Genomic DNA, 20,628 nt, shown 5'->3' on the forward strand with positions numbered 1-20,628 from the left:
AACCAGCCAAAACACCTATTAGTGAAATTCCTTCCATCCAGACTTTGTCCAGTCTACTGAGAGAATGCGGGCCAATTGCTTTCTTCTATTACAATTCTGAACATTCACCCCTGGAGGTCCCAATCCATCACCTTCTGATATGATGCATCATGCAGGAAACACATTTTTTAATGTTTGCATAACTATCCCTTAGAAAATTTTTTAAATTAATAAATTCTAGGTCTTTTTAGATTGGGATGCAACATGTAAAGAAATCTATTTTACTTCTAAATGCCAAAAACTACATTCAGATTGCCAGAGGTTAACCATATGCTATTAATATAGTAACATTAGCTACCATATGTTCAAGGGATAAGGAAGTTTTGTTGAAAACCATATTATCTTCAAAGTTACAAAGATCCCAATATCCATGGTCAGGGGATAATTAATAGCAAGTACATTGATGGGATATGTAGCATAGGGTTAAAGAGTAAAACAGATTCTATACTACTAATAAACCAGAAACTCAATCGTTAGTATCTCCTAATGATAGGGTTGAAAGGATTCTCATATTTTTGTAGGATTTAACCCAGTATTTGTCTACTTCTACTCTTATCCTAGAAATCTAGTATGTTCACATGACTGCAACCACTGAACAAGAATGAGAACAAATGATGGCTAAAGGTTAATGCTAATAAACTGTAAGTTGCACTGCAATTTACTTTGAAGAGAAGAAACACAAGTGAAATACTAGTAATAACAGTAAATCTTAAATATTAGTAAATACTAGTTTTTAAAAAAATGTCCAACCACCATAGTACCCAATGTACTTTGACATATAGCTATAAGATGGAAACAACAAACATCATTTAACTTAACCAAATGGTAACAAATAACTTGCCATTACTCTTAATTTTCGATTATACGTGTATATATACACAAACATACCCACTCCAATACCACATCATTCAGGAGAACAGCTGGCAAGTCCCAGGCTCCTCTCTAAGTTCTCATACTTAACTGTGAAATCAGAATCCCCTGAAGGCCTTTATTAAAGCAGACTTACTAGTTTCCACACTAGAGCTTCTGGTTAGGTCTACAGAGAGACCCAAGAATCTGCATTTCTAACAAATTCCCAGGTGATGCTGATGCTACTGGTCCAGGGACATTTTGGGAACCTCTACTGTAAATAATCTGTGAATCTCAATAGACAGAGAGAAAGAGAAGGGCAGAGAAAGGGAGATAAGTAGATAAAAGGTGATACTGTAGTTACTAAATTAATGAAAAGAGGGAGAGAAGGAGTGAGCAAGATGCATTCTAAAGAGAGAAAGAGAAAGACATGCAGTTCTGGCAAAGGAGGCAGCAGATAAAAGTGAATACAGATATTTTCTTCCATCTTCATACTTGCCCTTTATCTTGCTGATTAGAAAAAACTAAGAAATGAGCAAAGAATGACAATGACATTTAAATGACATACAAACCTTTTCACACTTAAAAGGCTAGATAGATTTGTTCCCATGACAGGTTTTAGAAAAACAGTATCGCCAGAAACTCTTCAGCCTTTCAATACTCTTAGATGGGACTACTTTCAGGAGGACACTGAAAGGGCACAGAAAGTTAATTGAGTTTTTCATATTAAAAAAAAATTCTCACCAGTAAAACATGGGTGAGCAATGATAACAAACAACTCCTACAATATGCAGAAAATCTACTTAGAAACACTGCATTTGGAATCTTTCAAACAAGTATTAAAATTTTATTTAAACAAAAGTTTTTCCTTTTAAGTTACTGAGCCACATAAAGGAAAAATATTAATTTTATTAGAATTTGAACAAATGTTGCACAAAGAAAACATTTTAACAAAATCATATGGTGGCATAACAAACAAAAAAGAAAACAGCCAAAGATGTGTAAAAGAAATATAAGGTGGAAAACTGTTAAATATCTCATGATCCAGTGTAGAAACAAGGAATCTAAACTTAAAAACCAAACAAGCACAACCATAAAACAAAACATTAATGTTTGTGCTATCCTAACCAGACACATTCTTCAGCAAAACTTGGAAAGGCAGTTCTATCTTAGAGTTTTTTATCTTATTTCTGACTTTTTCAGAAATAGACAATTTATATAATTCAATCTCACAGTTGAAAGTTTAAGTACTGAGAAATGTTCTAACTGAAATGATAGGTGAGACAAAGTAATTGATTAGTCTTTAATGCTATATTTTCAACTGTAATAAGGGCTTGATCCAACCAAAAGGAGTCTTAAGCAGTTCAGAGTCCTTCTCTAATGCCCAAGGAACACATCTGCCCAGTTTAACTGCCATAGTGTTGTTACCCTAGTAACAATAGAGCACTCTCAGGGACTAATGTAGCAAGAGAAAACACAATATAAGTTTGATATTGTATAACAAGATAACTTGTCATCCATTTTAGACTACCAAATACTGAAAGCTAATTGAAACAAATTATTTAAGTATTCCCCAATCTTTGAAATTTATTTCTAAATATTGATATATTCATTTTTTTAACTGACCACATTAGGTTAATAATAGTGTAAATCAATTTGAAAACTATAATACAATACTTCAAAAATAGGACTCCGAATATTTTTCTGTTATACCTTAATCTTCACACAAAGATGCAATTCTTACATTTTGGTAGAGAAGTAAATGGGAAATAAACCTGGAAATGGTTTAAGGAAACTGTCAACAGAGACATATTTTTCCATTTCATGATTGTCACTTTACAAAGACCCCAAATTTCACATTGTTAAATGTCTTAAAATAGTATCAGTTGTGACTTTTATAAACATAAAAAGGCAAAAATTCTAAATGCTTAGGAAATAAAGTTAAGCCCTTTGCATTCTGATTATTTGAAATTTATTCATACAATATGTCCAATCTGAACTTTAAATGAGGTATATTTTCTTCTTTCCAATATCAAAAACCTAGCAAATATATCATACCATGAACAGTTTCAAATTTAAATAAGTTCATGCTTTTTGTTGGCTTTCATTTTATAAAACACATTGCTAAGAGTCTTTGGATGTGGTGTCTTAGAAAAAAAGGAAGTTGCATGTGGTCACTCTCTGTATAAGAGCTGCAAATACATAAGATGAAAACACTTTTGTGGGTATTTTTAAAACATGATAAATGCATTACCAAACATTAGTCATGATTTTAAATATTACATAAATATATATTAAAGATCATCAATGTATCAACAATTGTATAAGGGGAGCACTAAAATAAAAATCCTTTGATTTATGGCAGTCCTTAAACAATTGAATGTCTTTATCTGAAAAACTTATGCTGCAAAAATTTGAATCAAAGTTTTGCTTTCTGAATGCATGGGTTATAACCCACAAAAAACATGAGGGACAAATTGGTCAGGATCTTGTTAGTTTAAGAAACAAAAAATTTAAAAACTAAAATATGCACACCATTAAAAATACTAATTCTGAAAATTATGCAGCTAAAAATTAAATCACCCTGTCCAGCAAGTTCCAAAAATTTCACACATTTCAAACATTAAGGCAACTTTTTCCCAACTAAACAGTACTTTATAAAAATATATGTCACTTCAAAACATTATATACATAGTGGCAATAAATTTAGCTAGTTGTAATCTTTAATACATTAATAAAGTGTCACATATTACAAAGAAATTATACTAGGTGCTTGCATGTGTGTGCAAGTAGAATTACAGTTTTTAAAGTACAGGTTTTAAAACTGAGCGGAGTGAACGGCCCTCTTTAGTGAGTTCTCGTGTCACACACATACATGGCAATGGGATGGCTTCTTCCCGTTTCTCTACAATATTGTAACTGCATTTCTTCAAGTGGTCAGCCATGCTTAGGATGTCAGCAAATTTCCATTCATTAACAGAACAAAATGCAGTGCTGAATCGCCACACCTAAAAGAAAATTCTACTTCAGATTTAAACAAGTCAATTTACAAAAATCAAAATACACTTCTTACTCCACCTGCAAACATTTCTACTGTTAGAGAAATATCCTATAAAGTTCCAAGTAGTTAGCTACAAAACTGAAAAGGAGTAAATCCATTTGGAGACAAATCTGTTTATCAAATAACTATAGAATAAATCACTCCTATGATATTTTAACTTCGATAAATGCAGTAACCAAAAAAAATAAATGAAAAGCAAAAATCGACATTAAATACTACATCCAACTTGGCTTATTAAGTAATTTTTTAAGAAATTTTGAGAGAGAAAGGAGGGAAGAAAGGAGAGAGAGGACCCAAGTGGAGAGAGGGACAGAGAGAATCTCAAGCTGACTCCCCATTGAGCATGCTGAGCCAGACAAAGGGCTCAATCTCATGACGTGAGCCATGCACCAAGCCACCCAGGTGCCCCTAAGCAATTTTTTAAAAAATCATAACCTTGTAAATTCAGAGGTACTTCCTAAAATAATATATTACACACTCTTCTTTCATCCTATCCAATTGGACATATAGAATTACTCAGAGTCTGGAGATATTGGTGATACACGTATTATTTTTTTTCTGAAGTTTTTCTTCCATTCCTATTATACTACATGAAGTATACTAAAAAATACACTAATATGGGGTGCCTTGTGGCTCAGTTAAGTGTCTGCCTTTGGCTGAGGTCATGATCCCAGGATCCTGGGATCAACCCCACAATGGGCTCCCTTCTCAGGATGAAGTCTATTTCTCCCTCTCCTTCTGCCCCTTCCCCTGCTCATGCACTCGTGCATGTTCCAATAAATAAATAAAACCTTTAAAAAATACACTAATATTTTGCCAAAGTGCCTTATCATTCCACTATTTATAAGCACTAAAGGTACTTAGTAATATTCATGAGTACAGGTATTTCAATTTATTCAACACGTTTCTGAAAATTTATATAAAACGCTTTTGTGGGATCCCTGGGTGGCGCAGTGGTTTGGCGCCTGCCTTTGGCCCAGGGCGTGATCCTGGAGACCCGGGATCGAATCCCACATCAGGCTCGCGGTGCATGGAGCCTGCTTCTCCCTCTGCCTGTGTCTATGCCTCTCTCTCTCTCTCTCTCTGTGACTATCATAAATAAATAAAAATTAAAAAAAAAACGCTTTTGTAAAATGAATCTTACTTTATTCCAAATCATTGTAAAATGCCATTTCTAGACAAAAATTCAGCTACCATCCCTATTCATGTGTCTGTTGGTAAAAATATGAGCTACTTCCCCTTTAGCCAGCTCAGCAACTCTAAGTGTTGAAACAATGTCATCTTATTAGTCCAGCAATGACAGTTGTGGCCTCTTCTCATCTTTACAATTCTAAATATAAAGCTACCCAAACACAGGTAATAAGCACAAATGGAGGACAGACCCAGGTACAAGCATGAATGGGACAGATGAAGCCTAGGCATCCTAGCTAAGCTTATCACCAGGCAAATGTTAGTGCACACTTAATGCCCAGTAAACAGCAGATACTCTAAGAAAGCAGTCACGGATTTGAAGAAAGCCTTCAGCACTCATTAGACTGTCTCATGAAAGGAAGGTAATGCCTTCCAAGGTGGCCAGATACCTTCAACTTCTTTGGGAACACTTATTTTTCAGCTGGCAACAGAAATCACCACTGTTCAGCATAAAAGGTACTTACTCCCAGTATTCCTTAGGGTTATTATATTGATTATGCCTACTGTAGGGTTCTTTCCCAGGAGTCCATGAAGGCCTAGAGAGTAGCTACCAATAGACATTACAGATATCACTAGCCTCCCTTACAATTCCCCATACCTAAGAAACTATAGGAAGAATTAGGAGTTTTGTTAAGCCTCAGCAGAACAAATTCATGAAAGATTCAATCACGGCAGACAGCCTCCCCACTTCCACAAGAATCTGGTGAAACACTAAGAAAAAAATGGATGATTCCCATCTCCTGATGGTTTCTTAATAATGGGCCAATTTTTCATCCAGAAGTATTCCTCAAGTACTTACTTAGTGCCCACTACATGGCAGTGAGGTTCTAGGCAGTAGATATTTGGTTCCCAGAGAGTCTCACTTCTCAAGGACCTTACAGTCCAATGAAACCAACAATTCATCAGTGAATTATGAAACAGCATACAGAGTGCTCTAGTAGGGGTATGCAGAGTAGAAGAATATATTGGAGTACAGAGCAGTATACCTCCCTGAAAGCTTCAGGGTAGGGTTCCAGAAGGCTTTCCTAAAGAAGTAAGATCTGTAAAATGAGCAGATGATGAACACCACAAACTCCAGAGACAGGTTTCCTAGATGTGAATCCATCAATTGGTTGGACAAGTTACTTCAGCTCTCTAAACTTCAATTTCTTCATCCATAAAATAGAGACAGAGTAAATAGGTTAACAGAAGTCTAGGATATTGCAAGTGTTCAGATGTAGGAAACACATCTGAAGGCCCTAAGAAAGAAAACATCAGGAAACTGTAAGTAAATCAACATAGCTGGAATATGAAATAACAAGAAGAAACTGAAGAAGTAAGTAAGAACAAGATTATTAAGTCTTAAATGGTTCCTTAAGGAGTCTTTCTCTGTCCCAGAGCAATGAACAAACATAAAAACTATAAAAACTTAAAAACTATTAAAAACTATAGTGTAAGAACTGTATTTATGAAAATATTTATCACTCTAGTCCTTATATAGAGAGTATGTTGGGAAGTGACCCAGTTAGGAATAGAAACCCAGTCAGGAGACAGAACATGAGAGACTCCTAACTCTGGGAAACGAACAAGGGGTAGTAGAAAGGGAGGTGGGCGGGGGGTGGGGGTGACTGGGTGACAAGCACTGAGGGGGGCACTTGATGGGATGAGCACTGGGTGTTATTCTGGATGTTGGCAAATTGAACACCAATAAAAAATAAATTAAAAAAAAAGAAAAAAGAAACCCAGTCAGGCTATTGTGGAGAGAGAGTTGAAGAGGACAGAACTAGGCAGTGGGAACAGTAAAGCAAACCTGAGGGGTATGAAGAAGGAAGCCTCAGGAGGGTTTTATGATTACCTAGATATGGAAATAAAGGGGGAAAAAAGAAGTCAACCCTTACTCCCAAATTCCTAGTTTAGGCAATCTGATAAATAATAATGCCACTCGCTGAGATTAAGAGGGACAGAGGGGCACCTGGGTAGCTCAGTGGTTTGAACATCTGACTCTTGGTTTCAGTTCAGTTCATGGTCTCAGTGTGGTGAGACTGAGCCCCACAGTGGGTTCTGTGCTCAGTAGGGAGTCTACTTGACATTCTCTCTCTCCTTCTGTTCCTCCCCAATGTGCACAAAACTCTCTAAAATAAAATAAATCTTTTTTTTTTTTTTTTTTAAAGAGGAATAAAGATGCGGAGTAGGTTGGACATGCTGCTTTTGATGAACCTGTGAGATAATCAAGTGAAGATGCTTGTATATAACACTGTGGAGTTCAGGAGAAAGTGGCCAGGATATGGATGTATGAGTAATCTGTATAAATGATGATAATTTAAACTCCAAGAGTAGGTAAGATTTTCTTGCAGGAATAGAATCCCTAGAAAATATTTCATCTCATAGGTCAATATTAGTGGGCAAGGACAAAAAGAGATCATGCTCAAAGTACCCCATCTCAAATGGTAGAAAGATACCAAGTTATCTGTATGTGTATACACACATATACACAGCAAGTATAAAACTTTCTGCCATCAAAATTCCCATTTGGGGAAAAACATAATAAAATAAATAGTATATTCAAATTGTTGGTCAAAGCCTCAGAAGAACACAGATGATGATGTAGAATTCTGAAAAACTGAAGCAATGAGTAAAAGTCTGAGAAAAACTAAGGGTGGTAAAAACAAAGCCAGAAATTTGAACTCTGCAACCAAAGTGAAATTTGGCAAACTTTTCCTACTTTATAAAATGCAAAATGTTTATATTCTAAAATGAAAAACTCCTGCAATAAAATATATTTATAATGACTTCTAGTTTCTATTAGTGCCTCAAACAGAAAGTAGACAAAAGTAGGGGTGCCTTTCTGGCTCAGTCAGTAAAGCATATTGACTCTTGATCTCAGTGTTGTGAATTTGAGCCCCATGTTGGGTGTAGAGATTACTTTAAAATATAATAATAAATAAAAATAAAACAAAATAAAATAAAGGTGGGCTAAAATGGATTTTCACAAGAGAAAAATGGTGGAACCAGGACTTGCTGCCAGATCTGCTACATCTACAGGTAATGCCTCCAATATGCAACACTCTCTTGTACTCTACTAAACCCAGAGTCCCTACCAATATCAAATCTAACTACCCTACTCTTACCTCACTTCGACCTAACACTTTTCCACATCCATCATGTTTTCTAGCCCCCAAATACTCCATTGGTCACTTACTAGTAGTAGCATCTATAACTCTTCTCATTTCCCTCTTTTTAAGTTCTACCTGAAATACTAAGTTCTAAGAAAGAAGTTGCTAGGAATGGAAAGAAACTGCCAATTATAAGCAGCAGAAAACCTCTTCTTGCTTCTTCCATTGTCCTACAGTGAAAATGTTTCAGATGGAACTCAAATTAGAAGGCAGTTAGCACAGACTCAAAAGGAGTTGTTACAGAAGAACGGAGTATAGAACTGCTCAACTGAAGTAACAGAAGTGGCCTTCTTCATATTAAATTAGAACCTAGTACTAGGATGGCTGTAGTAAACATGTGATTATGACAAAAATTCTAGTTTTTCATTAATTATCATTATTTTTAAAAAGTCTGTTGAATTAAAGTATAAGTTTTAAAGGATGGTCAATTTTTCAACAAGATTTTAACTTTATTAATTCTGCAACATTAAGTATCTACTGTATGTCAAATAAGGGGATGATATAGTTAAGATTCAACTAACCTTTTCTTTTATTTGCCATGACGAATTTCCTTCTGGATACTTCCTTTTCCCCCACTGCAGTATGACCATTCCACGAGACTGAAGCAGGCTGCCACATACATCCCTCATTAATCTGGATACACAGGAGAGCTGGCATAAACTGAAGCCATCAAGAAAGCCTGCAATATGTTGTAGGACCTCAAAAGGAAGACTACTTAGATGGTCACTATGTAATCCCAATACACAGTTTCTAGCAGGCTCTACTAATACTGTAGATACACATGGTTGAACTCCAAATGACCTCAAATGGCGGTCATGTATAATCTTTGCTCCTTGTGTTGATGGACAAAATCTACGCTGAGAATAGGTACAACCATAGTATGCTAAAGGACACCTCTGTTCCATCCAGCCATTGAGTCCAGCATGAATGTCACCATGCACATTCTTAAAATGGGAAGAAAATTCTTTTCTCCTAAATAACTGTCCACAAACAAATGTAAACATTGAACGCTGCTTGGGTTGGTACCTAGCAACACACTCCAATACTAAATCCAGCCCAAGTGTCTGAAAAGGACTTGGATTTGAAAGCTGTGGGTTGGCATGATCACAAGCTGAAGCTGAAGCTATTTCTCCAACCATTGTATTTGTAGCTAATATTGCAGATGGAAGTGAAAAAGTCTGAGTCCCAAAGTCAATGTGATAAACATCAACCATGCGACTATCAGATATACCCCTCCCACCTGGAGAATCTCCTAGACAAAAGAGCAATGCTGCTGTAATTAGATCTATTCCTTGGAGGCCCATTGGATCTTCTGCAACCTCCAAATCTGATGTATCTACTGCTTTATCCTCTTTTGGTTTAGACCAACAGGAGTTAGAAAGAAATTTGAATGGAGGATGACCTAAAGATAAGACATCAACATTCCTCAAGTCTCCTAAATCTACTTTTCTCCAACACAAAGCTCCTTCATCCCCATCATCTGGCATGAGGATATGCTGAACTGTGCCATTAGGCAGAGCACTAGATGGTAGTGCTTCCCTAAGTTGTGCTGCTACTGAAAGTGAACTGGAAGGTGGTGAGGTGCCATCTGATGCTATACATTCTCCATTTGTTAAGGTACTTTGTTTTGAATCACCATATAATTTCTGATTTTGGTCTATGGCCTGTGTACATAGATTTTCCAAAGAAAAGCCATTACAAAGAGCAGAAGTGCCATAAGAACTGGTATTCGAGTCACACAATAAATCACTGGAACCATTTTGTTCACACTGGACATCCAGACTTGTGTTGTTATGGTCAATTCCACCTACTGCTCCTATCTCATCGTCATAAAGATGGTCCTGGTCGTTCAAGTGTCTATTCTGCAAGCTTCCCCTGGCATTTTGCTCTTCATTCATTTCACTTGGGGAAGTGCAAAGACTTGTACTTAACATGCCAATGTCTCTTGTGGCAGTATTCAGGATATCTAAAGCAGCTGCCAAACTTCTGGTTGTTTCTACAGTAGCTTGATAAAGTGCACCGTAAGATTCTTCATCAACAGACACCAAACCATTAGCATGTGGTATTTCTGGGACACTTGATTTAACTGAGATTTGTTCTCTAGGTTCTGATACTTTATCAGTCGCTTTTGACATCATGGTGGCTACTTTGAGAGACTCTAAAAGCATCCTTTGGTCTTGAAGGGCCAAGGCCATATCTAATTGTGCCACTTCATCAACATCTCTGCTTAGATTTTCATATGATTTCCGATCTGCATAACTAACTGGCCATCGGTTCCACTCCATAGTACAGCACACCACACTTGCAGGACACATTTCTAGATGTTCAGCAACTTTATTTCGAGCCATTGTAAATGGACATCCGAAGTCACTATTTAAGCAAGGCACTCGTTCATATGGACATAAAAGTCGATGCTCATCAGCTTTACAAGAATGGAAAACTGCTCCACACACCAATGGACAACCAATCAAGTCGCAGGAAATCCCAGGTTCTGGTCTGGTCATACACCGTCTACTGACACAATTCACACAGTGTGAATGCTGCAGCTCCTCCTCCATAATGGCCAGTCCAACTCTAGTTGTTGAGATGGAAAAAAGAAATTAGGCAAAAAGTGGTTAATTTTTAAAAACTGCTGAATAACATAAATCAAGTCATAAAGGTATAGTGACTTATCTTACGATGAAATATATAAAATAAGCATACTAAACAAGTTTATTTTACATATAATCAATTTATCTTGAAACAACTTGAGTACTTCATATCAAGTAACAATGCAAAAGTTCATTTCTATATACCATATAACAACATGCCTAAGAGGCCAAATGTTTCAAAATATAATGCTTATTACAATTCTAGTATACTGTGTAGTATATAAATTGATGCCCAAAACAAATTTATGCATATTTGACTTTTATTTTTTATTTATTTATTTTTTTATATTTGACTTTTAGATTTCTTTTTTTTTTTTTAAGGGGGAAGCTATTCTTTTTTTTTTAAGCTTTTTATTTATCAATGAAAGGCACACAGAGAGAGAGGCAGAGACACAGGCAGAGGGAGAAGCAGGCTCCATGCAGGAAGCCTGACGTGGGACTCGATCCCGGATCTCCAGGATCACGCCCTGGGCCGAAGGCGGCACTAAACCGCTGAGCCACCCAGGCTACCCTGACTTTTAGATTTCAAAGAATGCTTTAGCTTTCACTTTTTCAGTTTCAAATAAACTGATTCTGAAGCACTCCATAGTACACTGACCTCATCATATTCCTAAGAGAGAATGATCTGAATTTCATGAATATATTTAACTAAAACTACTAGAAGTTTTCTTTTTATTCCCCTAAATACAGGAATTCATTTAAGATTTCATCTATTCATCACTCCTACATATGCCTTAATACATTCTACACCAAATCACCACAGTAAGCCTTAATTGAAACAAACAGGGAATTTACAAAATACAAGTTCCAGCTCCAGTTCCTGGCTATGCGCAAATCACTTACTTCTGAGGGCCACAGTTTCCATTCATTCATTCAACACCTATTTATTGTTTAACTACTATGCACTGTGTTTGGTTTGGCAATATAATGATTAGTCAGACATGGTACCTCCTCTCAAGGAGCTAGAGCAGGAGGTCAGAGATACAACAGTAAAAGTCATGTCATGTTATTATGTGATCAATCTGACAAAAGTAAAATCAGATTAACACAGAGAAGATAATTATCACTAAGTGTAGGGGCTTGAGAAGAATTCATAGTAATCTTCAAAGATGGGAAATCTTAAGCATGGAAGGAGAGCATTGGCAAGGAAGGGAAGTATTGAATGCTGAAGCAACAGCATATGTAAATGGAGAAAAACAAGTAGCAAAACATGATCAGGAAACCACAAATTTCCTAGCATTGCTGGATCACAAGGTGTAATGCTAGGTAGCTGTGAGAGATAGGGCAGGATGATAGAAATAAAGCAAATCATGAAGACTGTGCTATATGTTGCTCTAAGGAGTTCAGACTTTAGGTAACAGGAAATCACTGTGCAGTATATCAGCACAATATACTGATTTAAATATAAGTACTAATCCTATTCAATGTGTTTTGGTCTATAATATTCAACTTCTTTATTGGCTTGTTCCTACGAGCAGTAAAAATTTTAAAAACTATTTCATTTTTTAAAACCTAAATAATAAAACAGTATCTCCCTCTACTATTGTTTTTCCTTTTCAAGCTTCCAGAATAAAACCAAAAACCAATTAAAACAACAACAAAAACCCTTCATACCTCCCATAAGCTCTACAGTCCTCTAATCTGGCTTTCTTTTGACTGCCAGTCATTAAAACTTCTCTGAGATCCTCTGAGCTAAATCCAAAGGGCAATTTTTTTTTTTTTTTTTTTTTACAGACTTCATTATGACTATTCCCTCCTTTTTGAACAATTTGTCTTTCCTTAGGATGTTTTATTTCCCTGGTTTTCTCCCTACCTTTTTGGTTATTTCTTAATCTCTTCTTCTAAAATGTTCCTCCTCAGAAATCATGTCATTTCTTGTTCATTCTATACATCCTCCCTGGGTGCTCTCAATTTCTCAAAAGCTTCAATTACCACCCATATGCTGAAAACTTCTCTATAACCCTTGCCCAGATCCCTCTCCCAAACTTCAGATCTCTATAGCCAAATGAGACAGGCAACTCATCTCAATATTCCCCAAATTAAATTACACTGTAATAGACAACAATTTGCTGCGTAAATAAGTCAATTCTTAGCCTGTTTTCATCACTTCAATGCATACAAGATTCCTAATTCTCTGACATATTTTTCCACAAGTGCTCTCTGGGTTCCAGTTGGCTAATGTAAAATAATTACTCCTGAAATTGCTATTTATTTTTGTCCAGTCCAGGGATGATTTCCTCGAACAAAAACAAAATAACAAAAGTCTACCTCATATTGTTAGAGCTCTACTGATTAAGTAGAGAAGTTCTGAGTTGATATTATGGCACTTACTGATAATAGGGGTGGGGGGGGGAAAGGCATGCATTTAAAAACAAAATTATATTTTTAAATTGTGTTTAAAAATTACAAATTATGAATCTGAATACTTCTGAATGTTTATAGGTTAAGACAGAACCCATAAGTTAAACACAGACATGCTAAAGAGTCACAGTAGAAGAAATGACAGCCTAATGACGACAAACATTTGTAAATTAAACAGATGTTAAAAAAGAAACATTATTAAGAATTAAGGCGAATTTTACCAAGTGATTAGATTATGAAAGCAGCTGTAGTGTTCTTATTTTGCAACAACTAGATGGAGTTCATCTCACATGTTGAGGGTTATAAGCCTGTTACTAAGAGAGAACCTAAAAATACAAGCAGTTCCGCAGAAGTGACCACTGCTCTCGCAACTTGTAGGAACACTTTATGTTATGGCACATCATATGACCACACTAGGCCGAACACATCTCTGAAATATCACTTAATTCAAAGTGTTTAAAATAGCAACTGCTATAGACAACTAAGTTCAATGTAAAACAGCAACAAGTTTGAAAGGAAGACATAGAGGGCTCTCAAGCTTCAAAGTAAATAGTTAATTCCACACTACTCCCTTCAGAATAAGAAAACTGTTTTAAGGGCAGCCCGAGTGGCTCAGCAGTTTAGCGCCGCCTTCAGCCCAGGGCCTGATCCTGGAGACCCGTGATGAGTGCCAGTTGGGCTCCCTGCATGGAGCCTGCTTCTCTCTCTGTGTCTCTCATGAATAAATAAGTGAAATATTTTTTTAAAAAAGAAAGAAAACTGTTTTTAAAAAATAAAAATATCCACAGCAATGAGTGCACAATATCTCTTTACTGAAGCAGACTTAGAAGGAAAAAAGAACACTAATTTGTACCAGTTTTCTCCTGTCACCAAATTTCTCACTTAATGTTCTTTAATCCTCATAACAACCAAGAGCAAACTGAGGTTCAGAGAGGCTGAAGGGACTTGTCCAGGGTCATCCCCTAGTAAGTGGCAGAACTAGGATTTCAATCTGGATCTGGATCAATGCACATGGACAACAACAGATACGTTTACTCATAAAAGTTTAAGAAAACAGGCAGCACTTCAGTAACTGGTGATCCAATTTTAAGATGTTATTTGAGGAATGGAGATTACACAATTTTGCTTGTAGTTTATTCCAACACTTAATCACCCCTGTGGTCAAGAAAGTCTTTTTGGCTCTCTGTGATTACAATAGCACATAGCTTTGCTTTGAATATCAGTTTTAAAGACTAATTTTAAAATAACTTGCATTTGAAATAGTAAAATTTGCAGAAAAATATAAATTTAGCCATTTTCAAGACAGCTAGCTATACAAAGAATCAAGTGTAATTCATTTTACAAGTAAATATATTAAGAAATAAGTTAAGAAAATGGACTAGATAATAACCAAAGAGTATTCTGGGAATAAAACCCTCTGCTTCAGAAATTAAAACTTTCAGATCCATCCTTTTTCTTTTTTTTTTTTTTCTTTTTTTTTGATCCATCCTTTTTCTAATCAAGATCATTATCAGATTAAATATGCCTCCATAAAGTATCTTGCAATTGCTCATGAATTCTGTGAAACGAGTTTAAAACATCCGTCCCTGATACATCAGTTGAACACACAGCAGGCCCATCAGAAAACATGTTGCTAAAACTGAGGCTTCAAGTTCAACAAAACCTTAATTTAAAACTCCTCAATATTAAGTTTTCTTAAACTCTCTTGAAAACGAATCTTAACATCTCTATAATTTACACTTAAATTTGAGCAACTGGAAGAAGTCTCATTAGATTAGAAAATATTTGTAAAAAAAGTAAAAAAAAAAAAGAAAATATTTGTAAATGATTAAATGTCTTACAATAGTTTCAATTTTTTCAAACAGAAATTCTTGGCCAATTCATACTCTGTGACTGACAAGCAATCCATAAAAATAGTTTAAGACATGGCATTGTCCCATACAGTGAAAGGAGGCCTTGTTATTTAAAGCTATTTCTATACATAAAAATAATTGCCTTCAGAAAACCATTTCTTTATTTTTCCAGATTCGTTAAAATAATTAAGGAGATAAATAAAGCATTGCAAGTTAGTGTGATTTTAAAATATGCTAAGTCAAGTCACTCAAAGTACTCAACACAGCTTGCTGCTATGTGTACCTCTGTCAGCAAGACACATGCAAAGATGGGCGGCGCCCTCCCACCCCATAACTCCTGCCTCAAATCTTTAATCTCAGCCCATATGTTACTTTCCAAATACCAAAGACAAAGGTATGGATCTCATACGATGCTGTGTGCTCATTACACATTGTATATTTCCTTGGTTATACTAGTCACAACTAGTCATTATCCTTTAATATCTACCTCCACAGGAAAACTATAAGCTCCATGAAGGTGGCAGAACCATCTCGTTCTCATCCATTCCTATGTTTCCTATATTCCAGACTGTGCCTAATTGGAGCTTCACTTATTTTAGAAAAATGAATAAACGAAAGATTTATACTATAATAAACAGGCAAATGGATTCCAAAACGAGATTCTTGATTTCATGGAAAACTACATATACTTCATCAAAAAATACAATTTTACAAACCTAGTATTACACAAATTAAGTCAAAATTACCTTATTGTACCAGCTATAAAAAGTCTATAGTGCTCAAACATTTACTGAGTTCCTAAATCATACATTCCAAGCATTATATATAGAGTAAGATAAACCGTCTATTAAAAAAAGCAAGTCAAAGGGACAAGGAAATCAAAGAAAGTTCATTTCAACCTTCCATTATCTTAAAATCTTAAAAAATAGTCATAAAAGGCACAGAAGTAAACATTTACTCGTATATTTTTCCACTATTTTAACTCCCTAATCAACTGTGTGCTCTGGTTACTGGTTACTTGGATATAGAGGCATCAGTTTCAACAAGAAAAGCAGAGGTTGAGGTGTCCACACATACGCACGTGCCTAAGTAGGTACAGGGCTAAGAAAAGCAGCTCAAAAAAGGAAGTGGCATCAGCCAACTGTTTAATATTGCAGTTAATATGGTACTAGATGAAACAATTCTATTCTATGTTGCTTCAATGTGAGGCTGAAATACAACTAGACAGACCTGTTCAATTAGTTAACACAAGTCTGTGACTGAAATTTTACATTTAGCAATCAGTTATAAGCTCCTCTGAGTAAGTCTCATCCTTCTTGTATAGTACTAGAGTAATACAATTAGTTGTACAATTAATATTAAATACAAACACCTGCTGGGTGATTTGCTGACCAAATGCAGTTTTAAAGACCACAGCAAATCTATAACCTCAGCTGGACATCTTATTTCACTGGTTTAAAAGGGGTGTGTGTGTGTGTGGCGGGGGGGGGGGGGGGGGGTGTGCGGTGACTAGGCAAGATTAAAAAATCCACTACCTTAAACTCCAAACTCAAAGCACTTGCACTCCTGATGAGTCCAAAATGGCTAAGTGGGTTACACTGTATTCATTCCTTTTATCAAATTTTAGCTCTTTTTATTTATAGAATGACGACCTAATTATATGGAAAATTGTCAAATGTTTCCCTTCCAGTTATGATATAATCAAAACATATACCTTCTGTGTCTAAATATGGTCATGAGTAGCTAATTCCAAAGTGATAGTTCTAACTACTTGCAATGTTCTCCACTAAATAAGCAAATGAAATTATTACAGACTTACATCAGAACTTAAAATAATATTAATATTTAATGCTTTGGACTAGAACCTGTTTGCGTCGATCCTCAGATAAAAATAATACACCTAAATGGTGGTACTCAGCTTATTAAAATGGGCAGCATGGCACAGGGGAAGGGGTTTCCAAGGGATCTCAGCTTTGTGACCTTGAGGCAATTACTCTACTGTGAAAACAATTTAGAACTCTACAGAGATTGGTTATGTGTATATCCAACAGGATACAGTCTAATACTCAGAAAAGGGATGTACTCACTTTACACAACAGCCATGTTTATGTAGGCAAAGCTTTCTGTAAAACTATTTTTTATATCAGGTCATTTCTACTTGTAAACCTTATAAAAAGCAATTGTATGAGAAAATAACCTATGTTAGTTAACATTTTCCAATGAAAAGATGTACCTTTTTTTGTAAAGGATTTTCAGAGACTGGATTTTAATTGAGGTATGCTTATCTGTATTTAACTATCTAGCTACCTACAATGTAAAAACCATGAGCTCAATGCCAATCTCACATATTTCATCAACCTGAATTTGAAATTAAATATTTTACATAGTCTATGATTGAAGACTGTCAAAGAAGCCAAATACCTCCTTTGAATGAAACAAACAATCCTAGGAACTCAGTTAAAAGAGTATCCAAAAAAAAAGGAAAAAAAAAAAAAAAAAGATGTATCCAAAATCATACAAAGTAGCATAGGACTTATCCCATTAAAAGCCACATTTCAGTAATACAGTGTATCAAATAGTAAACACACATTAACCACACCCACGTGGTGACCTCAAAGTACCTGCCTAACTGTAAGTGTTATTTCAAAGTGTTATTGTCCTTTAATAGGTATTTTATTATGACACTTTGTATTTTTTTAAAAGTGTCCAACGCTAGAGATGGAGAAATACTGGACTGAAATAAAATACCCAGCACACCCAGAGTGCATAAAAGTTTGCCTGTATCAAAAAACTTCAGTTCTCTGAGAACATTTACAAAACTCCACCGAGTATTTCCAGAATCACACACACACACACACAGAAACCTTATGTCACTGCATTAAAGTACTAGATAAAAACGAATCGGCAACTTACACGTTACCAAAACACCATGTTATCCCCGATTAAGCTTCTGGAGTAAGAAACTGTGACTAAGCATAAAGAACAGTGATTCAGCGGAAACTGTATACCGAAAAACTGAACCCTTAGAAAAATTCTTAATATAAATAAATAAAGTATTTTCTTAAAAAAAAAAAAAAAAAAAAAAAAAAGGAAGTGAGAGCACCTAGGTGGCCCGGTCGGTTAAGCGTCTGCCTTTGGCCCAGCTCACGGTCCCGGGATCCCCGGCGGACCCCACGGGGCTCCCTGCGGCGCCGGGACCTGCTCGTCCCCCTCCTCTGCCTGCCGCTCCGGGGTTGTGCTCTGTCAAGTAAAAAAAAAAAAAAAAAAAAAAAAAAAAAAAAAAAAAATTCTTAAAAAAAGAAAAGAAAAGAAAAGAAAAGAAAAATCCTAAACATACACTTTATGCTATTCTTTTCCCTTTGCTGCGTTGAAAACCGGAGTGCTTTCCAAAACGGTAATAAATAGGGGCAAATGCACAACCTGCTCCTGTAACTTCTTAGGTCTCTAAAGGATACACCACGCGGTACACGCACACGCACGAATAGTCCAAAGAGTCTGGGAAGTTTGTTATTTATTCAAAGTTTTAAGCTTTAGCCTACGCTGGTATCAGAATGCCCATAAATAGCGTCATCTTGGATCCGAGTCAACAAAGCAGTTGTGGGATAAAAGGTCAATTCCTTCCCAACCATCCTTTATCTGGGGCTTACGACACGGCTCGGAAAGAAAAGCAAGAGGCGGTCCGAGTGCGGGAAGCGCGGCCGAAAACCGACTCCGGCGGCCGGACCCGACCCAGCGCGCGCCCCGCCGCCCCCTCCGAGCACCCGCCGCAAAGAGCAGCCCCCGGCCCTGGCGATCAGGGAGTTTCCCTTTAGCAGGGGCTGAGGCTAGGACGGCGGCCGCTCCCGCTCGCCACCAGGAACGGCAAAGTCACCAACTTCTCTCATCCCGGGGGACCGCGATGGCGCGTCCCCGCCTTACTTGGACCGTCTGTCCCGTCACCCAAGCTCCCGAAGGCAGAGGGACCCGACGCCGGGTTCTCGAGGTCCCGAGGGCTGCCGGGCCCCGCCCCCCCCGCCCACAGACAGGCCCGGGGACTCGGGGGTCGGTCCCCGGCGTCGGGTCGCCATTTGCCGTCCCTCCTCGGCGGGCCTCTGTTCGCTCGGCGCAGGCCCGGCCCTCGGGACCGACCCACGGCCGCGGGCCTCGCACGGCCCGGCCGCCGCCTCCGGCCTCCCCCGCCGGCCTGCCCCGCCGGCCTCCCGACACTCACCGCCCCGCGCGGCCGAACCGCGGCCCAGGCCCTGCCTGCCGAGGCCGCCGTGCTCGGCTGCTCCGCGCGGTCCCGGCCGCTCCGCGCCCCGCAGCCCCGCGCGGTCCGCCTCCTCCGCCGGGCCTCTCAGCCCCGCCGGGCCGCCGCCTTTTCTCCTCCCGGCCGGCGCCTCCGCCACCTCCCCCGGCGGCCGCCCCCCTCAGGCGGCCCCGCCCCGCTCGGCCCCGCCCGGCCCCGCCCCGCTCGGCCCCGCCCCCCAGACGGGCCCGGCCCGGCCACCGCGGCGGCAGCGGCGGCGGCTGCAACCCCGCGGAGACGCGCACGCTGAGCCCCGCGGAGACGCGCACGCTGAGCCCCGCGGGGACGCGCACGCTAAGCCCCGCGGAGACGCGCACGCTGAGCCCCGCGGGGACGCGCACGCTGAGCCCCGCGGAGACGCGCGCGCCGAGCCCCGCGGGGACGCGCACTCCGCCCTCGGATACTCGCCCGGAAGCTGCAGGGTGGGGTCCCGAGACTCTGGGGCTTGGCGCGTCTGGGGGGTGGGGGTTGTTTCCGCGCCCACACTGCTACCAAGCCCTCTTGGACTTTGGGATCTTGTATTCCTAGAAGGAATCGTAGACTCGGAGTTCGGGAATTGAGGAACCAGGCCCATGTGGACTGGCGTGTTTAGCTCCCTAAATTGTAGGATAAGCAGCCAGATCCCTTAATTCTCGGTGCGGTTTCCCTTCCCATTAGGTCATATTGAGGAGGCAGCGGGGCAGGTTTCTTTGCAGGTCGCTGCCACGGGCCTTCCTGCCTGCTAACCCAATGCACCTGAGTCCTGCAGCTCAGTGTCCCTTGCAGGTTCTACCTATCCCGGGACTGAGCTCAGACCAGGACTGAGGCGTCGCGGAGCCTCCCTGGGACGCAGGCGGGATAGCCCAGCAAGGTCTAGTTCCGTAAGGGCCTGGGGCTTTCTGCAACAAGGCGGTCTGCATGGAAAGGTGCCTTGAATGCCACTTTCGCAGAAGACTTTACAAATGACTGAGGATTAAAGAAGTATCACGTGGCCATGCCAAAGAATTGGGGTCCATATTGGGGCTCATTGCTGGGCCGCTACTACCAGCAAGCCTTGGTCTAAGGCCAAGAATCAGATTCAGAATCGTGGGGGGAGGGGGCATCTCTCATCCCCTCCCCATAGACCAGTGTCCATCCCCTGGGCTCCTGCCCAGTACCAGCAAGAGACCTGTTTTTGATAAAAAATTACTAATCCTGGCCTTGC

The 20,628-nt window shown here is 38.9% G+C and overlaps 1 protein-coding gene across 3 annotated transcripts; it reads right to left on the reverse strand.

Moving 5' to 3' along the window:
* Positions 1 to 1,777: 1,777 nt before the first annotated feature.
* On the reverse strand, positions 1,778 to 19,525 carry FBXO30 (F-box protein 30). Of its 3 annotated transcripts, none has more exons than XM_077896094.1 (3): positions 19,368 to 19,525; positions 8,814 to 10,866; positions 1,778 to 3,896 (listed from the first exon to the last, which is right to left on the reverse strand). In XM_077896094.1, the coding sequence occupies exons 2-3, from the start codon at positions 10,848 to 10,850 to the stop codon at positions 3,693 to 3,695; spliced, it is 2,241 nt and encodes a 746-aa protein (XP_077752220.1). In that variant the 5' UTR covers positions 10,851 to 10,866; positions 19,368 to 19,525; the 3' UTR covers positions 1,778 to 3,692. The 3 variants fall into 3 exon arrangements, with proteins under 3 accessions (XP_077752220.1, XP_077752227.1, XP_077752236.1); XM_077896101.1 differs by lacking the exon at positions 19,368 to 19,525 and adding an exon at positions 18,261 to 18,397; XM_077896110.1 differs by lacking the exon at positions 19,368 to 19,525 and adding an exon at positions 18,071 to 18,214.
* Between the last annotated feature and the right edge of the window lie 1,103 nt (positions 19,526 to 20,628).

Source organism: Canis aureus, chromosome 1 (genome assembly GCF_053574225.1).
Source record: "Canis aureus isolate CA01 chromosome 1, VMU_Caureus_v.1.0, whole genome shotgun sequence".
In the NCBI taxonomy this organism is placed as follows: domain Eukaryota; kingdom Metazoa; phylum Chordata; class Mammalia; order Carnivora; family Canidae; genus Canis; species Canis aureus.